Raw genomic sequence first — 26,721 nt, forward strand, 5'->3', positions numbered from 1 at the left:
CCACCATGCCTATCTGTTACCATTGGCCGAGACCTGCCTACAAAGTTTGGACCAAGTGAAGCCCCAAACACTCATGTCAAGGTTGATGAAGCTCACGGCAACGGCGGCTCTCCAAAAAGGAAGAGAGCGTTCACATATTTCGTCAAGCTCCCTCAAAGCCGGGCTTTTGTTTGATTAGGCTAGTTTGTTCTACTTGTGCTCAAGGCATTCGTTCGTCACACACGCCATGCCATACGGAGCATACCTTTGGACATGGACTAGTAGTTGAAAGCTGCAAAGTGATAGGTAGGAGCGTGAAGTCATGCAACCACGAACACAGACACCTGTAATACTCACCAACAAAATAAATCACGAATACACACACATAAATCTTTGTAGCTATCGGCCGAGGGACCACAATTGGTCTTGATAGTCGTTTATGTAGTTTGGGGAAAGGGTTCAACAGGTGGCATGATGCTCAATACCCGATTCACACGTCTCACTGCTCCCTCACACGCCTTTCGGCACGTCCATCGGAATGGAAGAACGCCTTGGACACTCGGAGACTGTAGATCGGAAAGACGGAAAGTGCGCTTAGGCAAATAGTGTTTTTAGATTTCATAAATTTCCGAGACGGGACCATGGTAACTCAAACCCAACTGCCAAGCGTTTACAAACATACGAGGTACCAAAGTCGACACCATTAGGTTAGCATGCATACATAAATGGAACGACTTGAAAATTTAATTTCTCGCTTCGTATGTAAAACTGCAGTAGTTTGAACAGGTTGACCATTGTGATCACAACCTATGATCATATATAACTTGTTGTCATGGACCTACATTTGCTACTGAACCCTGCATCCGAAGAGACAATTCCCAACAATGTCCATCTAAATGCTAAACTGGATTCTATGTCGACTGAAAAATCGTCCGAACTTCCAAAAGCCCGTTATAAACTGCCATCATCTCCACCGACGTTGGTGTCAAATGAAAACATCACATCAAACACTCACGATCCATTAGCTCCACATTATTATTTAGAGCCGCAAGTACTGATACACAGTCATAATCCACGAATATATCCTTCACGAGATGCAAATACACCTTACTGGGAGTCTGTGCCTCCGCTATATCAACCCAACAGCCAGCCACTACCGCTCCCAGCTGCAAAACATCATATACAGCAAGATATACGTCCTAGTACTCTACCACTGCACAATCAACATATTAGAACGCATGCACGCGCATATGAGTTTTCGCTATCACCAATACAAACACCAGATCCAGGTGTACCTCGTCAGACAAATGTATTTCAGATGTATTCTCAACCCAGCAGGCCCGAAATTTATTGTCAGCACTCTCCGCCTTGTCAACATTCCCATCCTCCCACATCGCATATTCCACGTCCATCAATGTTATCGCATCCAATCATGCAGCCTCCACTGCCAGAGCAACCTGCTTCAGGCCGGAGGATATTGACGTCGCCGAAACCGTCGCCGAAAGCTGATACGTAAGTTGTCTGTGGCTTTTATCAGTCAGGGGTCTGAAAGCAATAGCTCGAAAAACTGAAATCACCCCGCACTTAGAAGGTTGCGGGTAACAAAGGCGTGTAATCGCTGTCGTCTTAAAAAGCTGAGGTACGTCGATTTGAATGTTTTTATCCTGATCGGAATGTCACTCGTCTGACTCGGTCATGTTGTCAATCTAGATGCAACGGAGACTATCCTTGTTTGGCGTAAGTTCCGATGTGACTGTGTATAAGGAGGCCAAGCAATTAGATTACTCTAATTCTTCTAAGATGCCATGTCAATCAGAAGACCAAATTACTCAATCGATGACTCTTTTTTAGATGCGAGAGGAGTGGAGGTTTCTGTGAATTCACCCCTTCAAATCGAAGACGCGGCAGGAAGCCCAAAGTCAAGAGCCCAGAGAGGGAAGCCAGCAGTATATAGGGGCCCTGATTAAGCACTGCGAATTCCCGGTGGAATGAATTTATTCTTCATCATGTAGATCAATGCAATAAAACTGACACGGTATAATACGAATTGCTGGTTGGTCTGGATTGTCCGGGCGCCGACACAAGTTTGCTGAGGACGATGAGTGCGAGTCTTAGGTATATGCGGCAAAATTCAACTAATTATTGCTTTCTGGTTGGCAAACATTTAACTTTTGGCCGTTGATATACAAACTTCTGTGTCATTTCTAGAATCAATACAAGAATATATATATGCCACATCCATTGATTTTTTGGCTACAATCTACTACCCAGCTGGATCCTCACCACGAGTTTTCGATCCATTCACAAACCAACGGTCACAGTCTTTGATTCCCAAATCATTGATTGAAGCTCGTCGTTCCTTCATCAGTCCATCATCATTGAAATACCAATGCTCGAGTCCATAAGCACGAAACCACTAAGAACAACAACACGGTCAGAGCGTGCTAGCATCGTCAAACCCATCCACGTGATCTTGGGATCTTACATTATAGCGACCATCATGATACTCATACCAAAACTGTACAGCGATACGATCATCCGAGAAAATGAATAATTCTTTCTTCAGGATGTAGTCTTGTTCCCTCTTCCATTTTAGGGCAAGGAATGTTTTGATGTCAGATGTTCCTTTGATGAATTGATGCCTGTTTCGCCATCTAAAGAGCAAGGCAGAGCGATGTCCAATCAGATAACTTTCAATAAATGTCCACCAATGGCAATACTGTCAGCAGAGACTCACATGCAATCAGGAGTGTAAGCTTTCGCAACAAGTTCTGGATTCCTTGTATTCCAGAGATCCTCGCCTCGTTGTACCTTGGCAATGGCTGTTTGAAGAGTAAATGGAGGTATCAGCTTGGCAGTGGAGGCAGTAGCCAGCCTCTTGGTCATTTCTTTCATCAGTGCTTGCAGCAAAAACAGATGACAGGATCAGAGCGTAGCGAACGCGTTTCGCATTCTAATAGTGCATTAAAGCATTAGTTTCAACTCTTGAAAATAAACTCTGTCTGCTTGAAGCGCCTATTTCTCCATTTTTGTTTTGACTGATTGTCCTGCCTCGTTCGTGCATTGACTTTACAAACCCGAGAACAAGGAAGGGGGCCGCCTTCTAAATAGTAAGTAATATAAACGGTCAGCATTCACATGCTCTCTCCTTAAGTCTCTCTACTCCATCTAGCACCCTACTCTTCACCCAACAAACAGCAAGTTCAAATCATGTCGCAGGTAGAAGCATCACAACAGGAAGACGACGGTCCTATCTACTGTGCCGAACAAATCCGCATACCTCCAGAACTACCAGATCTACTGAAATCATTCACAAAGCACATCATAAGAACCCAACCTGGTAATCTGTTGGCGGCATCAGCTGAATATTTTCAACGGCTGTCCAAAGTCAAGACCGATGATGCAAGTGGGAACGGTGCTCAGGCTGCTAATCCGGCCCCTAGTGCTACTTTAAGTAAGATTCATTTGGAGGCGTTCTATCAGAAGGTATTTTAGAGTTGGCAGGTGGTGCTTTTGTTTGCATTATTTTAGTCTCAAAGGTCCCGCTTGGCCAAATTAGTTCGCTAATGGAAATGTAGAGGTTGTATCTAAACGAGAAATTGAAAATGCTGCACGTGGTGCAAATATTGCTGCTGATGCTGTTCGTGATGTTATGCTGTAAGCTGTTTTTATACCCAACACTTGGGCAAAATACCCCGACCACACAATCCTCACTATTGCTTTTCGTATATAACAGGCTCGGAGAATGGACGGAGCGAGTCCCATGGCTTAAATTCTGGGCATTGCTAGCCGCATCAACAACAAACACTTTGGACGCTGCTGTATTTGTTGCGGCTGAGGTTTTAGCTGATCAAGGACGAGTTCCAACTGCCATCATTGTAGAAGTGCTGTCATTCCTGGGTCAGAGAGATCCCGATGTTGGGATAGGTCAAGCCGATATTGCTGCTGAGAATATTCTTGCTGTTGGGTAAGAACATGGATTGTACCTCATAGGGTTTTGTTGGCCATCATAGTGTACTAATGAGCTTGCGCCTTTGATATTTGCAGGACTGAAATCCAATTAGACGAACTGCGACAGATTTTGGAACGGGATGCTGTACCTGCTCCGTTTGATGCTGGCGAGGACGAGCAACAGGAGCAAGAAGAGGACCCAGAAGCAGAACAAGAGCAAGAGCAGGAACAGGAGCCAGAAGAAGAAGCTGAACCAACTGACGAGGCATAATATCCACAAGAAACGTTCATTTACACTAGTATATATATGCTCGAAATATACACTTATTCTAATTCAAACCCAAACATTATGCATTGTATTTACACTTGCACTGTTTTTAAGAAGGTATTGATGCTGGTTTGAGTCCAAAATCATCAAACCGTGGTCCATCAGGTGCCTTGATTGCCCATGAAACACAATAATGAGAAGACAAGAGCTTCCATTCTTCTAATTCGTCGAATATTTCGAGTCTTGATATCCTGCAACAAAAAAGGCATAAGATATCCTTATTACAACACGTGCAACAGCTGCATACCTTGCATGTTCAGCATCCGATAAACACGAGTCAAAGATCTGGTTGACATCCATGGACTCGGCTCTATGCCATTCTGCAGACAGGTATCTCTGCTTTTGAGATTCCAGTGTTGGGTATGCATAGATTCCAGGTAGTTCGATATTCCTCATCTGCAGAGTGTTTATCGGTAACGTGTTTAGAAGTACAGTTGTTTAAACCCACAGCGGCGACAACACGGTACCTTGAGGTTCTCAATCATAGTACGTCCAAAAGAATCATTTGGTAGTATTTGTTCATATGTTATAAAGGCAGCAGTTGACATGTGTGCTGGAATCCATTGTATTATCTTGTCTGCATCTTTTGGTGGCATGTAGATCATGACGCATTCAGATATGAAGAGGGTCGGTAGCCTGAAAGATGATGTTCAAAAAGTTGACAAAAAAACGATGAGTCGTATATGACATATGTTTCTCCACGACTTACGATTTATCAAACCCTTGAGCTACAAGTTTTGGCACAATCGTGTCTTCAAAGTGACGTAGATCGCCATATATAATGCAATAGTCGTTCGAATGTAGTTCAGTTCCTCCAGCAGCTAAAACAAAGCCGGTGAATCACGCTGAGAAACACAATGTGAAGCACAAACGACACAGTGAAACACCACTCACCTAGCTGATGTGCACCTATAAGATCTGTCATGGCCTTCTTCTTTTTGATTGTAGCAGTCTTTCTGCTCGTGATTTCCATAAAGTCGATTTCAAAGTATTTCTTTGGCTGCATTCCTTCCTTCTACATACAAGGAAGAACGTTGATACAAGAAGCAACATGCATTTCCACAGTTCCCCACATACTTTGAGTGAAAAGTATCTGGTGTCAGACCCAGCCCCCAACGACACGATTTGTTTCTCTTGGGCGACAGGCAACGACAAGAATTGACGAATAAGATTATTCAAAACTGTATATCTGACATATGAGCCTGAAAATCAAGTATTCAATGAGCCATTTCGACCGAGCTGGAAGTGTTTTGTTGATGAATGCGTGATTTTTTGAAAAAGCAACCTCGATTGATGATGGGAGCGCGTTTCAGTGAGCGTTTTACAAAGCAGGAGACGAATTCGTCTTGCATATATCCTGAATTGACGGCAGACCTATGATTCAATCACGAGTCAGCAAACACGTCAAAGTTACCCTTTGATTGTAGCTCGCGTGTTATGATGCTTACAGTTTTGAGATGGCTGCATCGTCGTTTGTGCCTTTTACGGCATCTTCATCTTGAGAGGACTGAGCCCTTGGTATTATTGCAGGTCTCATAGGAGGCTCCATCATTTTGACCTTCTGTGTGTCTGATTTCAAGACCCGACGGGAACAATGCACCGCTTGATAGAACTGTGATATTAAGTAGTTCGAGCTAACGCCTACTCTATAAACGCGTGTATAATCGGAATTCGTCCAAGAAGAGACGCTTGATGGTGACCGTCGTAGTCGTGGCTGGTTCCAACCGTGATTTCTCTACAAACCAAACTGTGCCGTGTATATTTATCGTGACTATCTAGAAGCGATGCAGGCTTCGGGAACATCATCGCCTAGAGCCAAATTCACACTCTCGTCCGGAGATGAGCTTCCGTCAACGAACGAGAACTGGGCTTCAAATTCACCACTAATTGGTGTCAAGAGTACCACCTCCTCAAAGGTTGGAAGTCCCAAATTCAATCCATTGGCTCCCAATCTATTGAATCCTGGCCTCTCGCCTTCTCGTAAAGTCTTGTTTCCTGATCTGGCCAAAACATCATCAGGTAAACCAGGCAGCGAGGACTAACACGCTCCATGTGTCCAAATGCTCTGACTTTATTTCTCAATATACCCTTCTTTTACTTACGCCCTTTCAATTCCCTCTGCCAAGGTGACCCAATGCAATCTGGTGAAGAATCACAAGAACTTATTGATTCGGACGTCGAGGACGAGTTGTTCGAACAGAGGCTCCGTGATGAGGGTGAAGCTGAACTAGATCGTGATCAGAAACGGGCAAAGAGTACAAAGATTAGCATAAGAGCTTCGCCATGGAGTACTTCTACGGCAGCAAGCTCGCCGAGCTCTTCACCTCCGCCAACGTCAAGTAGCAAAGCTCAGACTTCTAGAAGGAATAGAGAGAGCTTCATGGGAATACTGTTGAGACTACCTTTACTGGTATGTCCTTGTATCTTATTGGTTAGCGGGTTGTTCGGATGTGTGTCATCGCCACATCATCTTACCCCCCCCCCCTACTCCCCTACCCTGTAGATTGTTATCTTGTTGATTCTGTTTGTGGACGTACTCTTATACTTTATTGTTCGCCAATACGTTGTCATATGGGAATATTTGGTCGTGTGGAGGGGTAGAATGAAGGCCATTCGAACTAGATTGAATAACGCCAAATCATACAAGGAATGGGAGAGTAAGTTTTTTCTGGGAGCCGACTTCTCAACAGCTCTACAATAGAGCTTACAAAACATCTATTCTAGCATGTGCCAGAGAGCTAGACAAGTATCTTGGTAACGACGAGTGGACCAAGATTGACGATTGTGGTGACTACGATGTCCCTCTAATAAGAAAGATGGCAAGAAAACTGAAAAAGCTGAGAACGAGTGGTGAATCTACTGCAGTACGTGAAGTACGTAAGGTGTTGGCTCATGGAGCATGTAAAGCTGATGTCGGTGGGGTGCAAAATGGATCACTTTACTCGGTAAGCCTAGCTGGTTTTGCCACTTCCTACAAAGAACGCAGATTTAAGGACGCCCTTTGTTCTAGTATACATACTTTGGTACCAAGCAGATTGTAGAATCCTATGTTGAAGAGACTGTCGCATCTCTCAACTTCGTGGCAAAGTCCAATGAATTGAGTCTGGATGAAAGGAAACAATTCTTGAAGCTGGCGTCCAAGAATTACGGACGCACAGCTCTCTGTCTTAGTGGTGGAGCGACGTTTGCGTATTGTAAGTGAATCCTATGCTACCAGATGAACAACATTTACTGAAACACTTAAATTAATAGACCACTGTATGTCTCTGCTCGTTTCACCTTATCGTAACCACCACATCAACTTTATCATACTTTATAGTGGGTTTGTTGAAGGCTCTATTTGAAGAAGGGTTGCTCCCACCAGTGATAACTGGAACGTCTGGAGGGTCGTTGGTAGCGGCCATGATTTGTGTCAGGACAGACGCCGAGCTACGAGATGAAGTCTTCAAGACGGAGGTATACAAAGTGCTTACAGCCTGCTCTGAAACTCTATGGGTCAAGTTCAAACGGCTCTTCAAAACGGGTGCAATGTTCGATGAAGTTGATTGGCAAGATAAGATACAAGTGAGCGGATTTCTTGAGCTGTTCGTATTTTCTTGACTCGTAACTGCAAAGCTAAAAATTAATGACCTCGACTCTTTAGTGGATCACAAAAGGCGCCCTCACCTTCTCTGAGGTAAGTAAACATGGTTATTATCTCTTTAATTACAGTCAGATATCAACTACAATTGAATTTTTGAAGGCATACAAGCGGACTGGTAGAATCCTCAATATCTCAGTGCTACCTGATGGTCCACATGCCACTGCGAAGGTGTTGAATTACATTACAGCACCCGATACTGTCATCTATTCGGCTGTGATCGCTTCATCAGCAATTCCTGGTATTTTGAGACCCATTGAACTCATAATGAAGGACGACCGAGGCAATCTAGTCCCATATCGAGCCGCAGGAAGGAAGTGGAGAGATGGTAGTTTGACTACTGATATACCCGAAAAGACTTTGCATCAGTTATTTAACGTGAATGTAAGAATTCACGCGTTGTAGCATCTCAAAGGATTGTGCGTCTGCGATCAAAACAAGTGTTCTGACTTTCTGCTTCCCTCCTAGTATACAATAGTTAGTCAAGCAAATCCTCATATAGTACTTTGGTTTTATCATTCCAAGGGGGCTCCTGGATCACCGGCAGCTCACCGGTATGGTCGTGGATGGAGAGGAGGTTTCGTTGCATCGACTCTAGTTACTGCACTGAAATTGGATCTGATCAAATGGGTTTCTGTGTTACGAGATCTGGAACTCGCCAGGGTGGCAGGCATGGACTTGTCGTCTGTGTTCTTGCAGAGGTATGCTTGTGTATCCGTTGGATATGGATCTTTAATGGCTTAACGTTTTTTCAACTTTTTATTCTAAGATTTGAAGGAAATTGTACAATTACTGGTAAACGAAGATTGGGTCCAACATTCGACACAACTCACGCTAAAGCACCTTTACCACCAATAGCGAGACCTGCCTTGGTTGACTACATCTTCATTTTGTCTGATCCTAATGAACGAAGAATGCAACGCTACTTTCAAGTAGGAGCTGAACGGACCTTCCCCAAGATTCACATGATTGAGAATGTAAGAATGTCGTTTTGGAGCTTTGACTCGGCACTCAACCATTCGTCATCCGCCCAGCCTCACAACACCATTCTCTCTTTAGAGGATGCGCATTGAACAAACACTCGCCAGACTTCGTGCTGAGATAGCGCAGCAAACAAAGATGGCGAGAATATCTCGATCTCGAGATATGAGACAAAGGAAGATGTCAGCTCCAGAGATGACTACACGTAATAATGGTGCTGCAAATGAGGAATCGGATTCAGATTCGGACTAAGTTGACCACAACCAACAAAACAAAAACAGAGTATACTGCACCATTGCGTCGTAATTTAATGTAAGGATCTTTGTTTGTATACCATGTCTGTATATAGAAACGTCACAAATGTCTTGTTGCGTACAAACCAGTTTGCGTGCTCTGTTGAGAATGTCCAGGGACCCGGAACTTTGAGTGTGAAGATATACACGCTTGATGCAGTAAGTCATTGATTCGATAATTGCCTTTCTTAATTTCGTCCAGCGCGTTTGACCTCCTGTTTCGTTGAATTTAACGATTTTGAACTTTCGTTTAGCTTGTGGTTTCATCGGGTACTTTCATAGGTGGATACCCAATCTTTATGTTAAATAGAGTTTTCCGGCGGATGATGTCCTCTGCTATACTTCCTCCCGCCATCTATGGAGTTGAAATCAAACATCTTGGACACAAGGGCCATGGTGTCGTTGCATCAATACCCATCACAGCCAACTCTCGTATCGTATCTGAACGTCCATTGCTTTCGGCTTTGAAGAGCATCCATCAGGTGAGTTTCAAAGTCGAACCACGCGAACTGATTTCCAATCACTAACGAGATGTGTGTTGTTTTTGGAAGGGACGATGTGGTTATTGCTTTCGTACCAAGGCGACTTTTAATGCTAGTGTAGTTGAGAGCTATTGCAGTGATGGGTGTGAACGTGAAGCCGAGCAGCTATACAATAAGTACCTGCAAAAAAACGCTCCAAACCTCTTGACCGAGCAGTTGTCTCATACAGTAGATCACGGTGTATACCCCATCATGGTGACGAGACTCATATCATCCATGATATTATCAGCTGCTTCTCACGGAACGTTATTCAACGAGGTCCTGAAAGCAACGAATACATTAGTACACGCAAACATCTCAACCGATACTGGTCCATCCCATTGGCACAGCAGTTATGATATAATGGCACGCCACATGTTTGAAAGCCAACCTTCGTTGAAAAGCGTGTTTTCATATGAGTGGTGGGCTCTTAAGATGTCCAGTTTTAATCTGAATGGGATGGGTGTTGTGTTAGACGATCATAAGGCTGTGGGGACGGCGGTATACGGATTTGTATCGTGCTTTAATCATTCGTGTGTGCCAAATTGTCGGGTGGATTGGAAAGGAGATAATACTATTATAGTCGAGGCTGAGAGGAATGTTGAAGCTGGTGAAGAGCTTTGTATCAGTTATGTTGCAGACAAGGAGGCAGAATGGACGGATGTAGAGAGGAAGGGGTACTTGAAGGATAATTATGGATTTGAGTGTGATTGCCCGAGGTGTAAATTATAGGATATGAAGGTCGACTCTCGCGGCAGCTATAATTGAACACATTGTCATCGCTCTCATCAGGTATTGCCGCAAAGGGAACTCTGTATTCATTTCCTTTTCTCGAATTACTTCTCGCTTTTCATTTGATTGCTGACTCAACTCGATTCATCTCCCAGGATGATATTCAGTGCTGAATCTGATGTGTAGGACGACCTGTTCAAACAGCAGCTCCGTGGCCAACGAGGGGGTGAACTGGATCGTGATCAGGAAGCAACACCAAAGTTGGTGTAAGAGCTTCACCATGGTTAGTGCCGAATCATACCTTGAATTCTTGATACAGACTGATTGTTCGTATCAGCTCTGTGCGTATCAGTATATAAAAAAAACCTTACTATCCATACATGTACCAAACTCCAATTTGTCATGCGATCGGTCCACGATGCGACATTCTCAGTCCGCGATCAGCGATCAGGATTCTAAGATTGACAAGGCGCGAAAAGTCACGTCCAGCTTCGTTCTGTGTATGTGGTCGAACTCAATACTACTTTCATTCGCGTAGCTTGTAGATATTAGACAAGATGAAGATCGGTAAGTGTAAGGTCAATGGACAACAAGAATAAATTCCAATTATGAAACTTTATCTACATAGGCTGCCTCCAATTCGACCCAGTTCTTGGCGAATTCGACACGAACGTGCAAAAGGCGAATTCACTTTTGAGCAGGCTAGTTCTTTTGCATCCGAAGCAATGCCATGCCAGTTGACTCACAATTTCAATGAAATTTAGCTTGCAACGCAATGACCTCGCTCTTCTCATACTGCCTGAAATGGCATTCACGGGCTACATGTTTGAATCTCAGCAAGACATTTCGTCAGTGTTGAGCAAGGAAGCTGACACTGTCGCATGGGGGAAAGGGATTTCTCAGAGACTAAATTGTTGTGTTCAAGTCGGTCTGCCTCGTAAAATTGGTGAGAATCTGTACAATTCGATATGTTTTGTGCAGCCTGATGTTGGGACTGTGGTGTTTTATGATAAACACTTCTTGGTGAGTGACGACTGAACTACTTGGATTGATTCTAATTGTAAAAGCAACGGGATGCGTATTTGTTGACATTGCAAGACGATCTAACAAACAACATTTCATTACAACCTAGTACGAGCAGGATGAATACTGGGCAACGGAGGGAAAAGGATTCAAATCAATGCCAATTCAATCGCTCGAACAAAAGCGTGTAGGCTTTGGAATATGTATGGACGTAAATCCCAAGAAATTCGAAGCACCTTGGGACGCGTACGAATTTGCGAACTTTATGGCTTCCGAAAATGCACAACTTCTGTCTCTATCTATGGCATGGTTGTACTCGCCACGGCAGGATGAATATGCCCTAGCTCGATACTGGGTGTCTAGGCTTCAGCCATTGACTGGGAAGTGTGTAATAGTAGCAGTTGCGAATAGGTGTGGAGTTGAGAAGGGTACCAAATTTGCGGGAAACTCTTGTATCATGAAGTTCGAGAATGGAACAGCAAACTTGTTGGACATTCTGGATGAGACAAGTGAAGGGCTGTTGATTTGTGATTGTTGATAATGTACTGCCAGATAATATTAGTAAATATGAGACCTGATGCATAAATATATAGATCCAGATCATTCATACAATGGGCGCAACGTCTGCCCTATCTACACCTCTCACTCTATTCCACAACATCTTCCGTCTCTCCCTCACATTCTCTGTTATCTCAGCACGATACAGGACGTCATGGTACCAATTCATGATATCCGTATATAGAAAGGACAATTCAGCCATGACAGATGGAGAAATCCAAAAATCATCTATTGTGGGCGGAAGTATCGCGACCATCTTTTGCACCAGATCATTGATTTGACCTTGAGTAGCTTTTGGATTTGTACGTAGCAGCATGTACCCAACAATATCCTAATACAGCCAAGTTAACGCTTGATCAGGAATAAGATTGTTCAATGAAGCATTACCAGTAATGAGTCCTTGCACGCTGATTCACACTTTCTCCAGAATGTAGCAATGTCAGACCGGATGTAGTAGCTCCACATACATTTTGCCAGGGGACTATGAGTTGGATGGTATAAAGGCATCGTCATGACGGTAGGAGGATTATTCTGGATTGCCTGTGAGAGAATGTCGATTCTAGCAATCTTTGGACCAGCTTCTCCCACAATCTAAAGCGACATGACTCAATACAATTCTGTTGCAAAGAGAAACATCCGACTAGCCCTTTACCTCTGATAAAGTGTCTTTTAATGGACCTTTACCCTTCCGATCCACCGACAGTTCGCCATTTTCAAGACATTTGATGAGCCAGCGATACAGGGACGCGTCCAAGTTGATATTGAGCAGTAGCCCATGAATAAGTTCTCGTTTTGAAGGTGGGTCGTCACTCTAAACATATGCGACCAAATGTTGTTGGTGAGAGATGCATCATGTCATTTCCAACTAAATCGATCTTACGGCAGAATTTATAGCTTCTTTCAAGATTGATAAATCCCAGTCCTCGACTTGAGATCCCTTGGAGCTTTCTAGCCATCCTTCTTTCTCTACTTGCGACGAATTCATTTTGCACCCAAAGCTTAACGACCGGTGCTCAAGGAACAGATTAAATCATATCAGCCTGCTCTCGTATTGATTACTATGGATTACGCTAAGAGTGTCGTGGGTGTAATTAGTGAAGGTAGCAAACTCAACGCTTGCGATCAATTGTGATTTTGCAGGATGCCGGGGGCAATACATGCTGTTTTGGCCAGAGTGATCTGGTGCGGAACGTTGCGCTTTTGCTCCAATGTTATGGCATCTGGTGTCGAACTGGAAGCTCTTCCTTTGATCGCCTTGCATGACCAAACATCAATCAGGCTCACATGGTTTTACGATGCATGTAGAACAACCCGTCTATCAAGTGATTTACCACACTCCTGAATATGAGCTTCGCAAGTACGGTCCGCAAGTTAGAGCCACCTTCTATCAAGATGATCAACACAGTGAAAGTATGAACCCTACTTAGCTTAACCAGTACCTATTTGAGAAAACTGATCGATGCATCCCTGGCGATTGTAGAATCTCAATTTATGGTCGTGGCAAGATACATCTTTGGTAGCAACAAAGGCTCGAACGGTGAAAAGGAAGTTATTTCCATGACGTGAGTTACTTCTCGTAATATATTCAAATGGACCGTTAAATCGACCTTCATTTTCGTTTAGAGCCCCTGTGCTGATGGACTCGGCTGACAAAGAATCACGCTCCATGTCTTTCATAATGCCAAGCAAGTATCGCACTACTGCCGATCTCCCAAAACCGTTAGATCCCAGAGTAGTTTTAGAAGATGTTGGAGAGACTACCATGGCTGCAGTAACCTTTAGCGGGATGATGAATGAAGATAAATGCAAGCAGCTGGAATCCAAGCTACGCGAGGATTGTAAGAAGGATGGGATAGTCTTGGACGTTGGCGACAAGAGCCACATTAGGTCTGAACTCGAGCCAATATTTAAGTAAGGGTATTCTCATTAATGTATTTTGTAATTGTAGGGCTGGATACAACCCTCCGTGGACTCTTCCGTTCTTGCGCAAGAATGAGATACTTGTCCCAGTAAAAGAGCTTGGAGACAAAGTTTCTCGTCTATGAGTGCAATTGTTATTTCGAATTATGTACAATGACTTGCTAGCTATGCCTCTATATACTTCTGCTTCACTCAACCTTAGACTGATCGTGCTTTGGCTGCTATATGGTACTCCATTCAACCTTGGGACAAAAAGTCCGTGAGGCTAAACGACTGATCCTGCTGTTGCTGCTTTTGTTGAGCTTCACGATCAAGGATACCTCGTAGATTCAATGTCTTCCTCTTTCCTGCCTTCTTATTGACTACATTTTTCGGTTCGGTTTCCGTTGCCTTTGTCGCTGTTGTTGTAGGTAGCGGGATAGCCTTGACTGGTATTAATTTACTACTAGTTTTCCTCCTCTTGTTGCCTTTATAAAGCGCATTTACATGGCAGCTATAGCAGTAATAATGCACTTTTGACGATAATGCATCAACTTTTACAATCTTCCATTTCCCATGTTTCATGGCCTGATCCGACTTGCTGAGCAAGCGTACACGACAATTGAGTCCCGGAATCCACTGACTGCCACATAAAGGACAAGCTGATTTGATTATTTTTTCCTGTAGTTGCACTTTTTCAGTTTCAGATTTGGCTTGTAGCCGACCTTGTAGGTATCTCTTCATGGCTGGAAGTTCTGGCAAAGCGGCTGCGGCCTTACTGAGGTATGTTAATGTAGGCATCGTGTCTGCCATTGCGGTTTATGACTTGGTGGTGTCGGTATCGCGTAGTTGTTGGGTTTGTTCAGCTGTCAGAAGTAAATTGACGCAAATCACACCCACTTATACTGTTGTTCGGTTTTTAACGTAGATCCACTCAAATGATACGTCGAATATCTCTTGTTTCCATCGTGAAACCGTCCTTGAACGTCCACAATTGTCATCTGAACATCGGGAATCGAAACCTGGCTACGGCCACAGATCCTACGGTTCATCACGCTGTAGTTTCGACTTTTGATATGTTTTCAATTGGAATCGGGTAAACTTTTTACTTTGTTGGTATCTATGTGATCGTGTGCTTTGAACCAGTTTAAACTTTGACGTTTCTATTCAAATCAAGGCCATCGAGTAGCCATACTGTAGGACCAATGAGAGCTGCGCGAATCTTTATTGAAGAGTCCAAAGAGCTTGGAGTCTTTGACAAGATCAGACAAGTCAGAGTTGATCTGTATGGGTCGTTAGCAGCTACTGGAATCGGCCACGGAACAGATACGGCTATCTTGCTCGGATTGGAAGGCGAGACTCCCGAAGGCGTCGATACGGACACGATCAAGTCCCGGGTCGATGTTATCAAGGAAACAAAAAGTCTGACTCTTGGATCGAACAAGATTTCCTTCGACCCTAAAACGAACATTGTATTTCATAAAGAGTCTTTGCCACAACATCCCAATGGAATGAGACTATCTACGTATGACGCTGAAGGAGACTTGTTGTCAGTTAATGAATTTTACAGCATCGGTGGTGGGTTTGTGGTGAATGAGAAGACACGTGTCGCAGATAATGTATATTATAAGGACGCTCGTGTAGACCACGCCTTGGATCCTTCATCTGTCGATGTCTCGGAAATTCATTTTCTCAATGGCAAGTCCAAACCACAATCGAAAAAAGGTCGTCCTGTGTCGCCATCTAGTCCAGCTCGAACTGCTCAGAACTTTGTTAGAGCTGCACTTCCATTCCATAATGCCGCCAGTTTATTGGATATTTGTGAGAAGGAAAAGCTCAGTATTGCTCAAGTGGTTTACAAAAATGAGCTCCAGGTCAGTAGGGTTGAATAACATACCACATACAATATGATGCTAATGATTTTTCATTTTAGTGGCGATCCTCTGAAGAAATCAAGAAACGATTATTGGGAATATGGGATGTCATGAATAAATCTATTGAAAATGGTATCAATTCTACTGAGACGTATCTTCCTGGACTGTTGAAAGTTAAACGAAGATCACCAGCATTATATAAACAGCTCATGGCCAACGTCGGACAACAAAACGGACAGCCAGTGCCGAATCTGGCCAAATCACCAGTATTGAGTGCCCTCAGTGTATTTGCTATCGCTGTGCAAGAAGAAAATGCAGCTATGAGACGAGTCGTGAGTAATTTTGTTAGTTTCTTAGTTAGTTTTCTTGCTAGCTTATTCCTATGTCGTTGATGTAGGTGACTGCTCCTACTAATGGCGCTGCTGGTGTGGTTCCGTCAGTCCTTAAGTGTTATTTGACATTCTTTTCACCGCCAAATCGTTCGTTGATTGATCAAGAACGAGGTAAGGGCATTCACCTTTGTACACCGTGCTTCAATCTTCTAATAGAGTCTCTCGTATCAAGACATTATAGAGTATCTTCTTACTGCGGCTGCCATCGGTATGCTGTACAAACGAGGGGCCAGTATAAGCGCTGCTGAGGTATCTCACTGTCTCGCTACCATTAGTTTGCAAATATCAGAAACTAACCTGATCTCACCAAACGTCTTTTAGATGGTACTTTAACCGCTGGTCCAGTTTGGCGACTTTGGCTACTTAACTTTTTTGTAATCTTAGGGGTGTCAGGGAGAGATTGGCGTGGCCACTAGTATGTCTGCGGCTGGAATATGTGCAATACTTGGTGGTACGCCTCAACAAGTTGAGAATGCAGCTGAAATAGGGATGGAGCACAGTCTCGGGCTGACATGTGATCCAGTGAATGGAGCTGTGGTAAGATGTATTCGAAGCACTCTCCGATGCTGATCTAGTTTGACTTTTTCTGACTCTACTTTGTTTTTCGTCAGTTGATTCCTTGTATTGAGCGAAATGCGATAGGATCGGTCAAAGCAGTCACGTCAGCTCAACTTGCTTTGAATGGCGATGGATCCCACAAGGTTTCACTAGATAACGTCATAGAAACAATGCGACAAACTGGTTTGGAGATGTCGCACAAGTATAAGGAAACATCACTTGGTGGTTTAGCAATAAACGTTCCAGTTTGTTAGGATGTGAGGATATATACTGATACTATAAAAGGAGTGTACAAACGAAAATACAAATAAATATCTCATTTTCACAGATTACTGGTCGTCTTCGACGTCTTCATCTTCATCATCAGTTTCTACATTGAGATCACCTTCCAACTTTGGAGGGAACCACCCATATTCCCGCATGTTGATCTTGTACTCGATGCCATACTGAATGACTTCAACGCCCTCATTCCTCAGCTTCCGAGCCTGACGATCTACCGAAGTATTAGGTTCTCGAGGAGAGATTTTGCCACTGCTGTTGATGATTCGCTGCCATGGTAGATCAGGATCTATCAAAGCTCTGAATTCCTTGTCAGTGATCTCGGCCAATTAAAGCTCAAGGATGCAACGTTGAGTATTGCGTAAACGAACAATCAGAGTCACCGCAGCAATAATCCAACACCCAACAAATTGCTAATCAGAAGCTCACCGTAACAAGAATCCAACATGTCTAGAGTGTTTCGGCTTCCCTGCTAGCTTTGCGATATGACCTTTTGATAATGCGTGATTTAACTAACGACACGAAATCCAAGATTTGGTTTGAGAATCTTTCATACCATAAGTCGTGACCTTGCCAACGGGTACTGTTTTTATAATTGCAACACATCGGCGCTTGAACCTGACGAAATCGAGATGTTCCTCAGGCCTCACCATGTTGCCAAGTTTCTTGTGGGGGCGATAGCGTGAACAGTTTCTTTGGCAGCGAGGCCTGCAAGGTAAGGACCGTTAAATGTGTTACAAAATCATTGAAATAAGCGTTTCAATTGGGACAAAATCTTAATATACTAACCTGTTTTCCTGCAAGTCAGTGACGTGGCACTTTTCAATGAATGTGTGATTTAGGAAGGGGGTCGGAATGGAGTCAGCCTTGGAGCAAGCAGTTCCTACAACAGTTAGATATGTGGAAGAACTGTCTCACCCCATTCAAGAGTTTTGGTATGCACCGCGTTCGAAAACATTTGAAACATTTTTGGGCCAAAATCCCACATCTATGTTGTACTGTCGACGATATGTTTGGATCCTCGCAGCATTTGCGAATGATGTGTTCTGGATCATAGATCCCTGCTGTATACTGTGGTAACTGTGCTCTCCATGTAGGTCTCACCTCCGAGACCCAGAGAGATCTGCATCTCGATGGGCCACCGCATGTTTATCGGAATTGTATGCATTGTTCTCTGTCACTAGAGCACTCTGTATCGATTTCTGGCTATTAGCTTCCGCAACGGAAGGAGGAACCGGAATCGCTTTCATAGATAGCTCCCAAACGGCTCTGGTATCCTTGGCACTTGTCGCCGCTGTAATTGCGACATTCTCTATGTTTATAACCAACCGTTATGGGCTTCATAGACAGATCTGTGGTGTCATCGTCATTATCTGCACGTTGATTCAAGGAGCGCTCTGTCTCACGGCTCTAATAACGTTTGAGATGAGAAGAGCACGTGTGGAAGGCTCTTCCTCTTCTCAAGGATGGATATCGAATTTACTCTCAATACCAGCCAGCTGGTTTGCTTGTACGCTTTGCTGTATAAACTATCACGTCTCGAAATTCAAGGACTATGACATTCCCATTCGAGACAAACGACTGATAGCTGCTGCAGCCTTTGCAATTTATATGATAATATTTGGTGGTATCGTCTTCCACTTTATGGATGCCATCCCATTCGACGCCTCCTATCAGTTTGCATTGGTCACACTTTTGACGATTGGCTATGGTACGAAGTTTCACTCATTTTATCTCATTTTCGTTGGCTGCCTATTAATAGAATGCTCTGTGTAGGAAATGTTGTCATTCAGTCTGTTGGAGGGAGGGCTTTCCTGATCCTCTATTCTCTAGTTGGCTTGATCATCATTGGTGAGGTCTCGAACTCACAAGTTTCGGTCAACATGTGTTTCTCAAATCGTCTTCTCTAGGCAATTTCTTGCTAACTATACAGGAGATAATGGTCGAGAGCGCAGACTTTGAGACTCGAAAACACTTTGAACGTAAACGTAGGCGGCGTGAAGAACGAGCTGCCAAACGCAAGAGAAGATTAGACAAGATTGCCCAACAACGAAGATTGTTAGAAGAAAAGTATGGTCTTGAGAAGCTAGCTACCGCACCCGTCCAACATAAATCATACATGATGCTGGCGATGGAGTACATGGGCTACGACACTCCTGATGTAGTGGACCCTTTCACCGGCATTAAGGTGTCCGACTGGAACGACGCATCTGCTATCGAGGCAATGGGCTATGAAGGAGGTCAAACTAGACCATCAGATGCTTCCATCAGCAATATCCCATCCTTCAATATGAAGCTCGTTGATATCGACTATCCAATGGATACTGCTCATCCAGACATTGCATCTACACCAGTAGATATAGGCTTTGATTATCCTGTAGATTCCTCCCCTCCTTCAGATTTCGTAATTTCTGGAGCCAAACCGGATCAACTCCAAATACCCGATTCTGGGAACAACATCAGGCAACAAGGCCTGCCATTTCAAGAGATGCCAGATCCCACTTCACCCGATAATAGTTCCAATGTCGATTTTGGAGTTCCACTGTCTTCTACTCTGACTTTAACTGATGGTATTTCTTCTGTTGATGAAGAGGAACGAAAAGAAAAGGCAGAAGAAAAGGCAATGGAAGCTCGACGATTTCGGCAAATCGTCTTCTGGTAATTCATATTGACATGACCTTCTTTTAAGATGTTTTTTAGCTGACGAGTTTGTCATCAAGGTTGTTGACTTATTGGTTGCTCGGCTCTCTGGTTTTTGAACGTATAGAGGGAACCTGGACCTATAGCGACGCAACTTACTTTACCTGGTCAACTATCACTACAATCGGTTCGTGTCTCATTGCTCGCTTGGTGGACTCGATTCAAATATTGATCCATGTCTGACGTTTAAACATTCTCTCAACATCCAACACCAGGTTATGGCGATCTGATACCACAGTCGCCGTGGTCATGGGAGTTCTGGAATATCTTGTAAGTGAAAGTGAAAGCTATCGACCGATTCACAAATTGTTGCAACGAAACTAACTAAACTTTGGATGTTTCGACATTAGTGTGTTTTTGGTATGTTGTCAATTTATGGATATCTGCAGAGCCCCCATCTCAGACAATCTTTGGCGAGAATATATTAGAAGACATGCTCACTTCATATACCTGCTATAGGAGGTCGGCATTCTCTCGTACCTTTTGGGTCTCGCAGGCAACAAATTAGGTCGACGATTTGCAAGGTTCGTCACTGAATGATCCCTATCGTTTCAGAGAACGTCGCAAGTAATTTTTGCATTAATTACAGGGGTGCCGAGCAAGCCGAGAAATGGAGACAAGCCCGCGAAAATGCTCGACGAGGAGATGCTGAGACACCCAGTCCTGACAATGTCGTAGATGAAACCGCCCAAAACCAACCAGAAAGGGCTTTCCCAGGTCTTCCGTATGAGGCTTTAGCACAGGACAACTCGACTGACGATGATGCTGAAGATGTTCCTCCTCGGCCGAGTCACAACGAAAGAGCATCGAAACGGTCAAGTCTTCCGGCCAGCATTGCCGGTTCATACCGAGCGCAAACACAACCACGTAAACAGAGCCAGCCACGCAAGGCTTCCCTCGCCACGGATGCTGAAGAATACGGTGAAGATCTGGTTGCTTTGGCAGAATGGGATTCTGAGCAAAATACACGAGAGAAACAAGAGTCGGAACGCTTCCACCGAGAGCTGGAAGCAAACAAGGATATAATCAGAAGGATTTCTCAGAATAGAGGTGCCAGAGCTGCCAATGCTATCAAGGGGTCGTCGCCAAAGTCTGGTAGTCAAGAGAAATCTAATCCAGCATCTGAAAGTGAGAATATGAGACCGCCGCCAGAGTGGGACTATATCGGCTGAGTCCTCTTCGATTCCAGTCTGGTCGCTTTATACTACCCTGACTATTTGTAGCATGCTGTTACGATCGCCCGCCTCAAGCACATTTATAGATAGGAAATTGTTTTATTTTGCATCAGCAGTTAATACACTGTATATATTTGCCATATAGTCAACTCATCATCCACCCATTTGCTAATCCTCCCATATTTGCTTTTCATCATCACCAGCATCATCAACCTTCAACCTTCCTTTCTACTGAGCAAATGGAATACATTTGCTCAGTCTTGTGATATTGGTGAAGTTGTTCACATTCTTTGAGCTCCTTCTCGAATGCACTTTTGTTGTACACCGTTTCCTTTCCTTAAAGGAGTCAAATAAGGCCGATCAACTCTCGTCGATTCTGCAAGACAAAGCAGGACCAGTGTGGTCGCTCTTTGCGACATAGGGAGGCTCTTCTGCAGTTGCTTTGACAATCTTGTGTGTTGAGCCAGCGACTTCAGGATGAGTAAAGATCTCAGTGACAACTCTTGATGAAGTCTGCACGGAGCCCTCAACAGCATGATATATATATCGACCACCCACACGGATCTCAATGTGATCCCTTTCAATCTGTTTGAGTAAAAGTGAGTTGTGAATGTGATGCCGTGTGATGTGATTGTCATGTTGTGTGATGTGATTGTTGGCAACAAAAGGGAAGGTCATTCGCTCCATGAAACATGGACGCTTACATCGCTACCATGGTGTGGAGTACCCTTGTGATGATCAGACTCTTCGTGCCCTCGACGATATTGATGTTTTTATTGGAGATGGTTAGCCTTTGAGTTCGTGTTGACAACAAGGGCAGTTCGCTCTAGTTGAAACTTTGCAGGAGCTCACGCAGACATTTCTCCTTGGATTTCTTGGATGAGTGATAGGTCTGGAGGAGTATTTGCCTTTGATTGTTTGGGTGATTCTGTACGGTGTGTAAGTGTGAGAAGTTCGAAGCATACGTCACATGGCGTGGTATGTAACTGCAGCACGACATTTACATGAGTCTCTGAACATTTTTACGCTTTTTGGCGGAGAAGCATCTTGGAATCAAAATGAAACGCGGCAGGAATGATGAAGGAAGTTCCATTGCACCCATTGCGCTTTCACGACGCGACGTAGGTACACAGATTTAAGATCTGAATCCAAAATGTATATGTGTATGCGTCTACTCGATACTACGTCGAACTAGGCACCCGTGGGAATCTTGTTTCAAATTCAAATCTGGTGGCGAACGAATGATTACAAACACACAATCTTAAACATTGAGGATCATAGGTACAGACATATAAATATCTTTTACTTGCACTTCGTTCCTTTTCTTGCTCTGCTAATTTCTCCTCTTACGACAAACATTAGATCGTAACAATCACCGAATAAGTTAATCAACACCACCCAAATCCCAACAAGCCGTAAGATAGTGAACATATTTCGCTCATGAATGGAAGCTCGGTTGCACCACTCCGTGATGATGGCGAACCATCAAGTCATCTGCGAGTGGCAATATCATCAAACAATAATGGATTCAGTGAACATTCACCAAAGCGTCCGAGTGTCGTTGCTTTTGAGACTGCAAACGAGGTAATCATAAACTTCGTTACAATGTAGCATGTTCTGCTTTTACCTGTTGGCCTCCACCAACACTCAAGTCACAAAAACATGTGCACACCAAAAGTCACGCACACTCACACTCTTTTCATCTTACGATCTATTAAGGGATGGTCACACTATCCATTCTCAGATACAGATGATTCCGGAGATGAGCTAGCTGATAAAGCACATGGCGATATGGAGCCTCCCTCGTCGCCTACACAGTCTGACAAAGGTGTAGAATCTGATGATGGCGAGGGAGAAATGAGTGGGAGAGCATTGCAAGATTTGGTATTAGAAACCAGTCTCAAGTCTGGATATCTGAAAAAGAAGGGCGAGAAACGAAAGGTGATCAAAAATAAAAGCAATCCGGATGTGGTGAAAAGTGACAACTCACACTACTTTTTCACTGGTATATCAGAGGTGGAAACGTCGATGGTTTGTACTACGAACCACCCGAATAGCATATTACAAGAACGACAAGGAATATGAGTTGCTTACCATCATTGACCTCGCTGACATACATGCAATCGCCGAAGTAGCACTCAAGAAACGAGCCAATGTATTTGGACTGGTGACAAGGAAACGGACCTACTTTATACAGGCTTCATCCAAAGAAGAATGCCAGGAGTGGCTGACGCTAATACGAGCTGCTCATGAAAAGATACATTCTCAATTAAAGAACGGGAACATCATCAACAATAGTAATAGCAGTAGCACTCAATTGATTGGCAACACGAGCTCTGGAGCTATTACCGGACTAGACACTCCCACTATGAAACGTAAATCATTAATGAAGCAAACATCTGATGGTGATATGGCACCTAGTATACCTGGTGGTGCAGGCAACAATGAAATGATCTCGACAACAGCTGATGAAGTACCACCACTACCACCATTCCCATCTTCCCTACTATTGAGATCATCAGAGGAAACATCTTCTTCACCCGACTTTACAAAACCATTCCCACCAGTCATGCGAGGATCAGCTGAGAATGATCGTTCATCATATCAGGAGTCAACTGTAACGACTGAATCCATGTTAACCATCATATCAACTCCATCCATGATACAACAACAGCAGCAACAATCTAATGCAGGTTTGATATCAGGACAGTCATCATCGCCATCACCATCTCCAACACCATCAGCACTTCCGATTCCTATATCAGCTATAACTAGTAGTTACAATAGTGTGCCTCCGAAATCTATCCTAGTGCATCGAGGATCAGCACTACCACGAGTACCAGAGTCCTCTGCACCAGACAGCAACAATAGCAACAACACACCAACATCACTACTGAAACAAGCATCATTTGCAGCAACAGGGCCACAAGTATCCAGTCCAGCAGGATCTCCAGCAAGTAAATCACCAGCATCTACACCGCCGCGATCAGCAGAAAATTCACCTGGTGGATCACTTGTTGGTACGCCCCGAGGAACGAGAAGGAGTGTTGCTGGCGCCATGCTGTCTTCGTCTGATGAAGATGAAGGCGATGGTGATGAGGGTATGATGATGGGAATGGATGAGGTTTTTTTCGACAAGACATTGTATTCTGGGTATCTGTATAAGCTTAGTGGTCGTGCTCGAAAGGTAACGATATTAAAGTTCGCCTCGTAGTATTTTTTGTTGTACCTATCTCATCATGATATTTTTTTACTTTTAATTAGACTTGGAAGAAGCGTTGGTTGGTATTACGGCATGGTAAATTGTCGGTTTACAAAGATGACAAGGTAGTATGTTCAACCTGTAGCATCGTATTTTTAGACACTAGCGGAGCTTTCATTCACGTGGACCTGTAGTGTGGTTGTTTTCGGCCCCTACATTGCTTCTGATTGACATGGTTCATCTAACACGCACTCTCTCTATCATAGGAATACGTCCCAACCAAAATCATCTCACTTGCCAAAGTACTGGATGTATTGGAAATCGATGCACAATCAAAACATCATACATTTTGCTTCAAGGTCGTCCTCCCTAAGCGAACCATGATATTATGCGCTGGCTCAAAAGACGGTGCTGATAAATGGATTGAAGCGTTGGTTGATGCACATCAGAAGGTGTTGAGTGCTGTCAAGAATGAAACTGTTGAATAGTATCCTCAAGGCGGTAGCCGCTTTTGCTGTTTTGGCCCAATCTAGTTGAAGAATCTCGCTTTGTACATGCCCCTTTAGTTAATATTATTTCATTGCTTATGTTGCTCTTGAAATCACTCAAATCATTTAAACCCACAGATTCGACTTTTTTTGCACGAGCATGAGATATATTTTTTTGGATATCCATTCTTTTGCACTACTACTCCTATTCGTGGCACTGCTTTGTGTTCGGAATCTACTTGGAGATACCAATGACACCACAAGCAAGACGACCTATTCAGATTGAAAGGACGCGTTAGCTGATCTACCAATCAAACGAACAAAGTCCAAACACGAACATAAAGATTGGAAAGCTTACCACCAGCGTTTCCAGTAGTAGCAGACAATTCATGACCGCCCTTTCCAAGATCATCAACACCTTCATGGACGACAATGGTACGGCTAAGCATCACCAACAGATGCTTTTAGTCAAATGCAACACTAGAACGACCAAAAAAGCCGTAAAGGTTGACGCAATACACATACCCAATGACGCTCAAGGGACCAATCAATTTGACTTGTGAATCACTGACTGAACCTTTGATCACACCGTCTGGTCCGGCAACCTTAAAAGATTCGCAACGAGAGGTACTTTAAGTGTCTTGGATGAGTATGTTCCAAGCTAAACAACTGTAGACGTACCATGTTTCCGAGATCGCCAACGTGACGAGTGGAATCTTCAGGAGCACCGTGGGTGTGTCCGTGAGGGTTGAAGTGACCTATGACGATGTGGATGGAATCGAGTTGGCTGATAAATGATGGTACATGGACAAAAACAGCTTGAACGCGCGACGGATTGCTTACCACCAGCGGATATGCAGCCTATTCAGCAACGTACAAACGGAGGGTTAGTGATACATTTAGATCGCGGAAACTTCATAAGCAATATAGGTTCAAGGAGCTTTCATAAGAGGTCAATTCCCCCTTTGGTGACACAAGTGAATGTATGTATTTACCGTTAGTGTTGTCACCGAATTCGCTATAACAGACATATACTGATTAGCATACATCATTTTGTAACATATTGTCCAGCTCTCTGCGCCAACTGTAACTCGATTTGTAGTCCTGCCAGCAAAACCCACATCATTTGAAATGGCAATGAAATGGACAAAAGACGTACTGGACGTGGAATCCGTGTTTTCCAGGAGCAAGACCTTCGATATGTGCTTCCAAGGTGGTCGGACCATTTTCCGATTCCTGAGTAAGAGTTACGGTTCCCTTGACTGCAGAGTCTCCTCGTAAAACGACGACGGCTTTAACCACTAAGTTCCAACAATGTAGTGTGTAAGTAAGAGTAGTCGAATCAATTAGAATAAGTACTGCATGTGGGATGCATTGGATGGTCACTCAACTGATTGATTCTTTCTTGTTTCTCGTTAAGCTTTCAGTTACGGTTTGTTGATGATGAAGAGTACGTGAGGATATCAAAACAAAGTTGCGGGTCAAGTTGGGGTGTCGTTACGTGAATTTTCGCGTCTATATTCATTGAGAATTATATGCAATTACTAGGAGGAAGCCTGAGGTCTAGAACTCAAACTCGTCAACAACGGAGATCTCAAGGTTTGTATCTTGTTGCTGCCATCTAGCAACATCATCTCTCCCAAGTTATTACTGTATCCGACTTTTATGACTAGCAATGGCCGTGGACGATTTGATGCATACATACCCACTGGCCCAGAGCTCACCATTCCAATCTCAAACAAGTTCGTCAAGCACTTTGTGGTCAAGTCGCATCCCAATCCTATATGGATTTATGTCGCGGCAATCATATTCGGCTTGGCATGGATGAGCTGGACTCTGGATCGCCCTGTAAGCTACATTTTCTGCAAATCCAATGCTTCCATGCTGCGACATTCGATACTAATTTTATGTCTTGTTTGCTGAAACAGGATTTAGGAATTGCCATGCTGGTCGTGGCATTCTTAATTATTTTAGTTTATTTGAACAGCATCATGACAGGTTTCTCGCTTCTGCTTGATACACTAGTAGATCAAACACACATGTGCTCACCACTCCCGTGCTAGAATCCCTGATGGTGATGCGTGACATTGGAGTCCAGCTAGAGACTCGACGCGTCATCTTTGGATCCTCTACACGATTCATACCTGC

General features: G+C 43.8%; 11 protein-coding genes across 11 annotated transcripts; 6 read left to right on the forward strand and 5 right to left on the reverse strand.

The window, feature by feature from the left end:
• Positions 1-2,242: 2,242 nt before the first annotated feature.
• On the reverse strand, positions 2,243-2,865 carry SmJEL517_g02179 (uncharacterized protein; the record flags this gene model as incomplete). Its single annotated transcript, XM_031168107.1, has 3 exons — positions 2,243-2,395; positions 2,465-2,633; positions 2,717-2,865. 3 exons carry the CDS (start codon positions 2,863-2,865, stop codon positions 2,243-2,245), a joined length of 471 nt encoding a protein of 156 aa, XP_031025964.1.
• A 324-nt stretch (positions 2,866-3,189) lies between these two features.
• Positions 3,190-4,201, forward strand: SmJEL517_g02180 (uncharacterized protein; the record flags this gene model as incomplete). Its single annotated transcript, XM_031168108.1, has 4 exons — positions 3,190-3,465; positions 3,539-3,636; positions 3,716-3,946; positions 4,027-4,201. The coding sequence occupies 4 exons, from the start codon at positions 3,190-3,192 to the stop codon at positions 4,199-4,201; spliced, it is 780 nt and encodes a 259-aa protein (XP_031025916.1).
• A 106-nt stretch (positions 4,202-4,307) lies between these two features.
• On the reverse strand, positions 4,308-5,807 carry SmJEL517_g02181 (uncharacterized protein; the record flags this gene model as incomplete). The annotated part of the gene is made up of 8 exons (XM_031168109.1): positions 4,308-4,449; positions 4,506-4,654; positions 4,726-4,894; positions 4,968-5,079; positions 5,153-5,273; positions 5,336-5,460; positions 5,544-5,632; positions 5,707-5,807. The coding sequence occupies 8 exons, from the start codon at positions 5,805-5,807 to the stop codon at positions 4,308-4,310; spliced, it is 1,008 nt and encodes a 335-aa protein (XP_031025917.1).
• Positions 5,808-6,042: 235 nt separating this feature from the next.
• Positions 6,043-9,131, forward strand: SmJEL517_g02182 (uncharacterized protein; the record flags this gene model as incomplete). The annotated part of the gene is made up of 12 exons (XM_031168110.1): positions 6,043-6,277; positions 6,385-6,668; positions 6,762-6,915; positions 6,983-7,203; positions 7,269-7,452; positions 7,511-7,516; positions 7,578-7,822; positions 7,902-7,934; positions 8,001-8,282; positions 8,367-8,599; positions 8,668-8,875; positions 8,958-9,131. The coding sequence occupies 12 exons, from the start codon at positions 6,043-6,045 to the stop codon at positions 9,129-9,131; spliced, it is 2,259 nt and encodes a 752-aa protein (XP_031025918.1).
• Positions 9,132-11,229: 2,098 nt separating this feature from the next.
• SmJEL517_g02183 (uncharacterized protein) lies at positions 11,230-11,986 on the forward strand (the record flags this gene model as incomplete). The annotated part of the gene is made up of 2 exons (XM_031168111.1): positions 11,230-11,448; positions 11,558-11,986. The coding sequence occupies 2 exons, from the start codon at positions 11,230-11,232 to the stop codon at positions 11,984-11,986; spliced, it is 648 nt and encodes a 215-aa protein (XP_031025919.1).
• A 1,315-nt stretch (positions 11,987-13,301) lies between these two features.
• SmJEL517_g02184 (uncharacterized protein) lies at positions 13,302-13,921 on the forward strand (the record flags this gene model as incomplete). Its single annotated transcript, XM_031168112.1, has 3 exons — positions 13,302-13,416; positions 13,487-13,568; positions 13,630-13,921. 3 exons carry the CDS (start codon positions 13,302-13,304, stop codon positions 13,919-13,921), a joined length of 489 nt encoding a protein of 162 aa, XP_031025920.1.
• A 170-nt stretch (positions 13,922-14,091) lies between these two features.
• SmJEL517_g02185 (uncharacterized protein) lies at positions 14,092-14,718 on the reverse strand (the record flags this gene model as incomplete). The annotated part of the gene is made up of 2 exons (XM_031168113.1): positions 14,092-14,099; positions 14,169-14,718. 2 exons carry the CDS (start codon positions 14,716-14,718, stop codon positions 14,092-14,094), a joined length of 558 nt encoding a protein of 185 aa, XP_031025921.1.
• A 392-nt stretch (positions 14,719-15,110) lies between these two features.
• CHA1 (L-serine ammonia-lyase) lies at positions 15,111-16,983 on the forward strand (the record flags this gene model as incomplete). The annotated part of the gene is made up of 6 exons (XM_031168114.1): positions 15,111-15,779; positions 15,839-16,111; positions 16,177-16,282; positions 16,353-16,420; positions 16,556-16,708; positions 16,783-16,983. 6 exons carry the CDS (start codon positions 15,111-15,113, stop codon positions 16,981-16,983), a joined length of 1,470 nt encoding a protein of 489 aa, XP_031025922.1.
• An 880-nt stretch (positions 16,984-17,863) lies between these two features.
• On the forward strand, positions 17,864-20,880 carry SmJEL517_g02187 (uncharacterized protein; the record flags this gene model as incomplete). The annotated part of the gene is made up of 9 exons (XM_031168115.1): positions 17,864-17,943; positions 18,106-18,719; positions 18,785-18,859; positions 18,919-19,666; positions 19,729-19,835; positions 19,924-19,978; positions 20,059-20,068; positions 20,168-20,232; positions 20,298-20,880. 9 exons carry the CDS (start codon positions 17,864-17,866, stop codon positions 20,878-20,880), a joined length of 2,337 nt encoding a protein of 778 aa, XP_031025923.1.
• A 231-nt stretch (positions 20,881-21,111) lies between these two features.
• On the reverse strand, positions 21,112-21,521 carry SmJEL517_g02188 (uncharacterized protein; the record flags this gene model as incomplete). Its single annotated transcript, XM_031168116.1, has 2 exons — positions 21,112-21,219; positions 21,279-21,521. 2 exons carry the CDS (start codon positions 21,519-21,521, stop codon positions 21,112-21,114), a joined length of 351 nt encoding a protein of 116 aa, XP_031025914.1.
• Positions 21,522-24,808: 3,287 nt separating this feature from the next.
• Positions 24,809-25,948, reverse strand: SmJEL517_g02189 (uncharacterized protein; the record flags this gene model as incomplete). The annotated part of the gene is made up of 8 exons (XM_031168117.1): positions 24,809-24,846; positions 24,932-25,014; positions 25,099-25,178; positions 25,255-25,331; positions 25,417-25,434; positions 25,569-25,591; positions 25,733-25,874; positions 25,933-25,948. The coding sequence occupies 8 exons, from the start codon at positions 25,946-25,948 to the stop codon at positions 24,809-24,811; spliced, it is 477 nt and encodes a 158-aa protein (XP_031025915.1).
• Between the last annotated feature and the right edge of the window lie 773 nt (positions 25,949-26,721).

Source organism: Synchytrium microbalum (genome assembly GCF_006535985.1).
Source record: "Synchytrium microbalum strain JEL517 chromosome Unknown SmJEL517_scf0008, whole genome shotgun sequence".
Lineage (NCBI taxonomy): Eukaryota > Fungi > Chytridiomycota > Chytridiomycetes > Synchytriales > Synchytriaceae > Synchytrium > Synchytrium microbalum.